At 44.4% G+C, this 8129-nt stretch overlaps 1 protein-coding gene across 1 annotated transcript; it reads right to left on the reverse strand.

The window, feature by feature from the left end:
• Positions 1–982: 982 nt before the first annotated feature.
• Positions 983–1432, reverse strand: LOC123146845 (puroindoline-B). The gene has a single exon (XM_044566119.1). The coding sequence runs from the start codon at positions 1430–1432 to the stop codon at positions 983–985; it is 450 nt and encodes a 149-aa protein (XP_044422054.1).
• Between the last annotated feature and the right edge of the window lie 6697 nt (positions 1433–8129).

Raw genomic sequence — 8129 nt, forward strand, 5'->3', positions numbered from 1 at the left:
TCATGAAGATGCACACATTAGATTAGGCCTCTCTTTATGTAAAGATGAGGTGACACTACCCCCCCCCCCCCCTCTTGTGTACTGATTTGCTAATTTAGTTATAGAAACCAGACAAAATGTATTTTCCAAGGACGCAGAAAAGGCACAAGTTGTTGGCTTCAAACTTTAAGCTTTTGTGAAAATGAATTTGTAGTGTTCCACTGGTTGTTCAAGATGGATGAGGACCAAACTGTTAGATATTTATCCAAACAAAATTAGAATGTGTGTAATTTTTTGATAGATATTGTGTCTTAAAGTAGCTGTACACAAAAAGTAATGCATCAAGATTCCCTGTACAAAATTTAAAGAATTGAGAAGACGTCCTATACTAGGCTTGGTTTCTTTTCATCTTATGTTTAGAATTGTTTAGTTCATGCCTGGATGTTCCACATTTAATTGTTAAAACAAATTGTAAAGGTCACCTCTATGGTATATAGGACCCAATTTGGATCCGTGAATACTTAAGCCGAGATGCCGGGGTCCTACATCCACTCTCCTAACCAAGTGAGCTAGATTCACTTCCTTAGATTTAAACATTTTTGTGAAATTAGATTTGTGCTATTGTGCAAGTTGTTAGGATGGACAGATGTTGACAACATATTTATATTGAGGTTATGGTGCAAAAGAAACATGAAGCGGCTCTGCACAACTATAGATTTGATCAGCAGGTTAGTGACTAATTTTGATTTCTTTTAGCTATATGCCAGACTAAAAAGGGAGCATAGTCTTGTCAAACAAAAATAGTTCTTTTGAATGAATCATTTCATCCTCTCCTCAATCATTCTTGTTTATTGTTAAATGAGTTCAAACATGACAACAAACCACCACCAAAAACTCATATTCACGCATACACAGATGTTAGTATATTTTATTCATGACCACATCTGTTTGTCACATCCAATGGTATGTAACAGTTCATTGGTTGCTAATAATGGCTATATCACTAGTAATAGCCATTAGTAGCGACGAACTTGCAGTTGGAATCCAATTTGCATTTGGACAGCAACATCATGGCCCTCTGAATTTGTTTGGTTATCTGGCCTTGCTGAAAACCAAAGATGCCACCAAGGTTGCCTTGGACGGCTCTCCAAATGGCCTCACAACGGCACTTCTTTGCTATCGGGCGTAGTTGCTGGTAACACTGGTCTAGGGCCTCTTGTTCACAGGCGCCCTTCCACCATTTCAAAAGCCTGGCGATTGAAAAACCCTTCACCGCCAAGCACCGCTCCATCACATAATCCTTGCAAGCGTCCAGCTTCGTCTTCTCCGGTGGGCAGTTTTGAGAACCAAACCCTCCGCCACCGTTCTCATAGCTGCCGCCAACCTCTTTGTATTGTGCAATGGTTGTGCTCACTACAAGAGAAAGGAGAGCTAGGAGGAATAAGGTCTTCATGTTATCAATGTTGTTTTGGCGGTGGTGAAGATGAACAGAAGAGATAAGAGTCCCGTTGTGATGGCCTGGATTATTAGGGATGATAGACTACTCATATCAATAAGGAATTCCTTCTTTCCGGGAGCCCATTCGGACAGAACTCCAAAGTTAAGCGTGCTTAGCTTGGAGTAGTGTCAGGATGGGTGACCGACCAGGAAGTTTCTCCCGGGTGCGCACGAGTGAGGACAAAGTGCATAGAAAAGACTAGTATTGATCTGTGAGGCCAGTCTAGATCCCACCAGGAGTAACGACCACCGGCGGGTGTGTCCGAGGCATTACAAGTTGGTATCAGAGCCGACCCTCGCGTTACACGGATGGTTGTGGAAAGGTGTGTGGTCATGTTGTTCATGACGTTTGTGACCCGTCGTGGCACCCGGCATGGCACATGTACAGGACTGGAAGCACAGACGTTTGTGCCAAGAGGGAACGTTCCTGTGGCCCGACGAGGACGTCGGTTCCTCTGAGTGGGGGTGTATGTGATGGCCTGGATTATTAGGGATGATAGACTACTCATATCAATAAGGAATTCCTTCTTTCCGGGAGCCCATTCGGACAGAACTCCAAAGTTAAGTGTGCTTAGCTTGGACTAGTGTCAGGATGGGTGACCGACCGGGAAGTTTCTCCCGGGTGCGCACGAGTGAGGACAAAGTGCGCAGAAAAGATTAGTATTGATCTGTGGGGCCGGCGGCGGTGCGCACGAGTGAGGACAAAGTGCGCAGAAAAGATTAGTATTGATCTGTGGGGCCCCGGAGCCGCCGCCGGAGCTCGCCGCCGGAGCCCCAAGCTCCGGCCGTCTCCTTCCCTCACCCCGGCCTCTTCCTCGCCATCTCCGGCGCCGCTCCGGCGAGGGATCCGGCCATTCTCGGTCGGCGTGCGCGAGATCTAGATCCGGTGAACAGTGAAACCCTAGGTGAAATTCGTCTAAGTCCCAGAAATTTCAGGCCAAGTGCTCATGTTCACGGCTCCGTAACTTTGCATCCGTAGCTCTGATTCATGCATATAGCATATCAAAATGTTCATCTCGGAGAGTACATCATTTCATTCCATTCCATCATTTTCATTTGAGTTCATCTTGATGCCCGAATTGCTGTTAGAAGAGGGCTACTTGAGATTATTGTCAGATCTGCTACTCCATTTAGGTTTTTGTCATTTTTGCCATGATTAATGTGTGCATGATATGCCCTGATGCTCTACATGTGTTTTGTTAAGGGTTTTGTCATCTTTCTAGAGGTGCAACCCATGTATTTTTGTGATGTGTATGGTGACTTGTGCAAGCTTGCAAAGTGGTGCACTAATTCTGTTTTCAGGGACTTAGTGATTTCACTAAGTCTTGGAGCTGTTTATCTCATGATGCCATATGTTCATGTTGTTTCCTAGTGATCCGTGCCTCTTTTGAGGATGATCAGTAAGGGAGTTTTGTTAATATTGTAGTGCTCTATCCATCCATGTCTTTGTTTGCAATTATGGAGCACCCTAGCTTGAGTCAATCGAGCTCTACTTTTGTTACTTTGTGAATCTGGGCAGATTATCAACTTGTTTGCAATTTTGCCGGTGATGTTGTAGTTGATCCATGCATGTTATACTATTGTTCTTGCCATGTCTAGATTGCATTTTGTGCCTTCTTGATGGGTGTGTGCTTGTCTTTCCATGACTTGCTCTGTAGTGAGCGCATCGAGCCCGTAAACATGCCTACTTGATATCTGTTTTCAGCATGTGTCAGTTTTCACTAAGACTGAAAACTGATTATGTTTTTGCTATGTTCACATGCTTGCAATTGTATTCTCTGATCCCTTTTGGCTCAAGGTCACTAAGGGACTTTTGTTAAGCTCTTTGAGTAGCTCCATGCCATGCTTTACTTTGCCATTCTCAGATCCTGTAGCATGTAGTTTTGTTGCTCCGAAGAGGGCTACCTGATCTGAAATTCCAGACAAGTGTTAATTTCACTAAGTCTGAAATATGTTTGCCATATGCATTTTTGCCATGCTTGTTTGAACCTGTTAATGGATGAATTGGCCGTAGCTCAGTGCTAGACTTTTGTTAAGCATCTTGTGTGCATCCCTGCCATGTATTTTGTTGTCATGTTTAGGTGTTGTAGCATGTTCATCTCATTGTATTTAGATGCCTACTTGCTGTAAATCGCAGAACGTGGCCATATTTGAATCGCTTGCCATTTCCAAACCGTAACTCCGATTCCGGCGTTCTTTATATCGTTTTCAAGCGATTTCATTCATCTTTCAAGTGGCACACTTGTTTTTCCATGTCGAGTCCAGGTTCATGCATTTCCTGTCATATCTTGCATTTCGCATCCCGCATCGCATCCCGCATAGCATACCATCTTTGCATTGCGTTGTTTGAGTTTGCACGTGGTTGATTGTATTCTTGTTGCTTGTTTGTCTTGTTTGGATAGAGCCGGGAGACGAGTTCGCTAACGAGGAGCCCGTTGAGTTTTCTTTCGAGGATCCAGTCAACTCTGACAACTGTGCAGGCAAGATGATCATACCCTCGAAATCACTACTATCTTTGCTATGCTAGTTTGCTCGCTTTTTTGCTATGCCAATGCTACGATGCCTACCATTTGCTTTCAAGCCTCCCAAATTGCCATGTCAAACCTCTAACCCACCTTGTCCTAGCAAACCGTTGATTGGCTATGTTACCGCTTTGCTCAGCCCCTCTTATAGCGTTGCTAGTTGCAGGTGAAGATTGAAGGCCGTTCCCTGTTGGAACCTTTATTTACTTGTTGGGATATCATTATATTATCTTGCTATCTTAATGCATCTATATACTTGGTAAAGGGTGGAAGGCTCGGCCTCTCACCTAGTGTTTTGTTCCACTCTTGCCGCCCTAGTTTCCGTCATATCGGTGTTACGTTCCCGGATTTTGCGTTCCTTACGCGGTTGGGTTATAATGGGAACCCCTTGATAGTTCGCCTTGATTAAAGCTTTTCCAGCAATGCCCAACCTTGGTTTTACCATTTGCCACCTAGCCTTTTCTTTCTCTTGGGTTCTGCAGACTCAAGGGTCATCATTATTTTAACCCCCCCCCCCCGGCCAGTGCTCCTCTGAGTGTTGGTCCAAACTGTCAGCCGCCGGTGGCTACCAGGGGCAACTCTGGGCTGGCCTACCGGAAGTTTGGACAATCTGAGTGTGCCCTGAGAAAGAGATATGTGCAGCTCCTATCGGAATTTGTCTGCACATTCGGGCGGTGTTGCTGGTCTTGTTTTAACCTGTCGAAGTGTCTTGAGTAACCGAGATACCGAGTCTGATCGGAATGTCTTGGGAGGAGGTCTATTCCTTCGTTGACCGTGAGAGCTTGTCATGGGCTAAGTTGGGACTCCCCTGCAGGGATTTGAACTTCCGAAAGCCGTGCCCGCGGTTATGGGCAGATGGGAATTTGTTAATGTCCGGTTGTAGATAACTTGAACTTTAACTTAATTAAAACAAATCAACTGAGTGTGTTACCATGATGGCCTCTTCTCGGCGGAGTCCGGGAAGTGGACACGGTGTTGGAGTAATGTTTGCGCAGGTTGTTCTCTAGTTTCTTGCTCGTGCTTTGCCTCCTCTTCTCGCTCTCTTTTGCGAATAAGTTAGCCACCATACTTGCTAGTCGCTTGCTGCAGTTCCACATATATTTACCTTGCCTTACCTATAAGCTTAAATAGTCTTGATCGCGAGGGTGCGAGATTGCTGAGTCCCTGTGGCTCACAGATTACTATTACACCAGATGCATGGCCTGATGATTCCGCTCCAGGAGACGCGTATGAGCTCAAGTGGGAGTTCGACGAGGACTCTCAATGATACTATGTTTCCTTTCCCGATGATCAGTAGTGGTGCCCAGTTGGGGGTGAATGGGACCGTGTCGCATGTTGGGTTATCTTTTATTTTGGCGCCGTAGTCGGGCCATGAGTGTTTGGATGATGTAATGTTATTTATGTACTTGATTGACGTGGCGAGTGTAAGCCAACTATGTTATCTCCCCTTTATTATTCATATTTCATGGGATGTTGTGAAGATTGCCTAACTTGCGACATATGCCTTCAATGCGATTATGCCTCTAAGTCGTGCCTCGACACGTGGGAGATATAGTCGCATCGAGGGTGTGACACCCGTTTATTTAATAACTTTTTTCTGCCATTGTGTGACGCTTTGGCTAATGCTTATGGATTTGGTTGGATCCTAATAAAGTTACTTTGCAAGCAAATAAAAATGGTGCATGTTGTTGAGATAGATGATGCTTTGTGTACTAAATGTTCCTTTCCTTAAGGAAGACCGTAAATGGTTTGGCATCATAGCTTCAGACTTTATGCTTTTGTGAGTTGGACTTGTATTGTTGTGTGGGTTGTTCAAGAAAGATCCAAACAAAATTGTTAGAGAATGTGTTTTACATGGTAGTAGTACATCATAAGTAATGTATCTAGATGCCGTCCTCTTCTAGCCATGAATTTTTGTAGTTGAGATATATTAATGTTTACTTACTATTCTTTAAATAGTAGTTGGTGGTGATGGTACGTCGTCTTCCACCCGACTTCTTCTCTGGTGTGCTATCGGGCTGGCTGATGGTCCTCATGACAAACTTACCACAACAAAAATTTCAATTGACTCCTCTGCTGATTTCTCTTCCCTCGACCATACCTCACACGACCACACCCATAAGAAAACAGACCAAATTTGATTGCTCTGTTGGTTCCAACCTTCTAGATTGGCATCTCTCCTTTCTCCTCTTTAGTTTGCCATGTCTGTCGTCGCCTCTATGCCGCCCGACCCAACATGCTGATGGGCCACCTCACTGGTCTAATATCGTTCCATTGATGATAATGATGATCACCTCATCAATTGTACAGTGTAATATGAATCGAAGGAATGGAAGTAGCGTTGTTGCCTTGCATATATGTCTTCGGGCCTGTTCGGCAACAGCCTAGCTTCCCAAACTCCTCAACTTCTACTCCTAGCTTCGATTTCCAGCTTCTCACAATGATGGAAAACGTTCGGCTGCGCAGCTCCTGCTTCTCGTCGCTGGCATGGGCTGACAACTCATTTAGATGGGCTGAAACTGGTTTGAGAGGAAAGCGAGCAAAGCCCATCTCGGTAGGCTACAACGGCACCCTTTTTCTCCTTAAAAATGTACGGCGACCGTGATGGAGAGGGTTGATATGGCCTGTTCGGGCGAGAAATCAATCGAACCGGTACGCAGAGGTCACTTGGCAGTGGCAGCACCTCGTCATAACGATCAACTCCAGCTCCTTCATTGTCACAGAGCCAGGAAAAGACAGCTTCCCCAACTCCTACAAATTTGCACTAGGAGAATAGTCAGCTTCCCGATTTGAACTCCATGGAATTTTCTCGTTCAGCTCAGCTCCACTGTGGAGTCAATGGAAATTGAGAGTTGGAGCGTTGCTGAACAGGCCCGAATTCATCATCGTTTTACGATATTAAAGTAGTTCGTAGAAAAACCAGAAACAATGAATGCATATGCATCTAAATTAATTAATGATGATACAATCGTGGACTGTATATATAGCTCATCTGCATACTATGGATTTAATTTAAGTTATTTGTTGAAATAGAGACAGTGTACTCATGGAAAAATACATGCTAGTTTTTTTAGGAAACAAAAAAAATTCTAGTTCTTGTATGGATTCTCTCATCCTCTTCTCTTCCTTGTTTAAGGCTTGAATGGGACCATATATTCTTATGTTTATTACGGAAATCTATGCAGAAAAATCGATGCCAAGGACTAAGACAATCGCCGAACTATTGTTGTGCTTGTATTATTAAATAACTGTCTTGATTAACATACGCATATGCATTGGGAAATATTGCAAGGAAAAGCATGCATAGACACCGCAAAAGCCTATCTCACTTTTTTTTGAGAATTCTCGCCACTTTATTGATTCAACAAGATGTTCATAGGTACACGGTTAGGGTCATGGGGGATGCCCAACCAAACATGTCTACCTATGCCTAAATTACAAGCAAATTTGGCGAGATTATGAGCCTTGAAATTAAAGTTCCTACGCTCGTGAATAAAAGTACAATTACTAAACTAGTAAACGCTGCATGATTTCATGTACTATAGCTCCATGAGGGCCACCTGTCCCACTAGAGATGTCCTTCACGACCCCCAGACAGTCCGAGGCCACAACAAACTTCTGAATCACAAGATCACCTGCAAGAGATAGAGCTTCTCTGCAAGCATATGTTTCCAAAATCACTGGGTCAATTATCCCATGATAAGCTACCGCTAAGGATCCCAAGTATAGACCCTCTGCATCCTGGCAGATTGCCGCAACAGCCCCACCCCGTCTGTGTCTTGCCACTGCTCCATCCACATTCACCTTAACCTGATCAGCTTCCGGGGGTAGCCATTGCCGGGCTTCCGTCGGTGTTGCCCTTGGCGCGGCCGGCCGGAGTGCCAAATTTGCTAGCTGATCAAGTTCACCGATATAATTATTCACAAAGAAGATGGTTTGATGTGGACTTTGGAAGATCAACTCATAAATTGCTTTACGGCGTGCTTACCAGACTGACCATAAAGTGACCACCATCCTTGTGAAGCTAGCACTTAGTGGTTCCTCATTTGCTGTCATTTTTGCCACTAGTGTTTCCTCTGAGAGAGCCCAGATGCATCTAGACATTGTGCAAGATAGCAGGGCATGTCGCCA

This window comes from Triticum aestivum, chromosome 7A, assembly GCF_018294505.1.
Source record: "Triticum aestivum cultivar Chinese Spring chromosome 7A, IWGSC CS RefSeq v2.1, whole genome shotgun sequence".
NCBI classification, from domain to species: Eukaryota; Viridiplantae; Streptophyta; class Magnoliopsida; order Poales; family Poaceae; genus Triticum; species Triticum aestivum.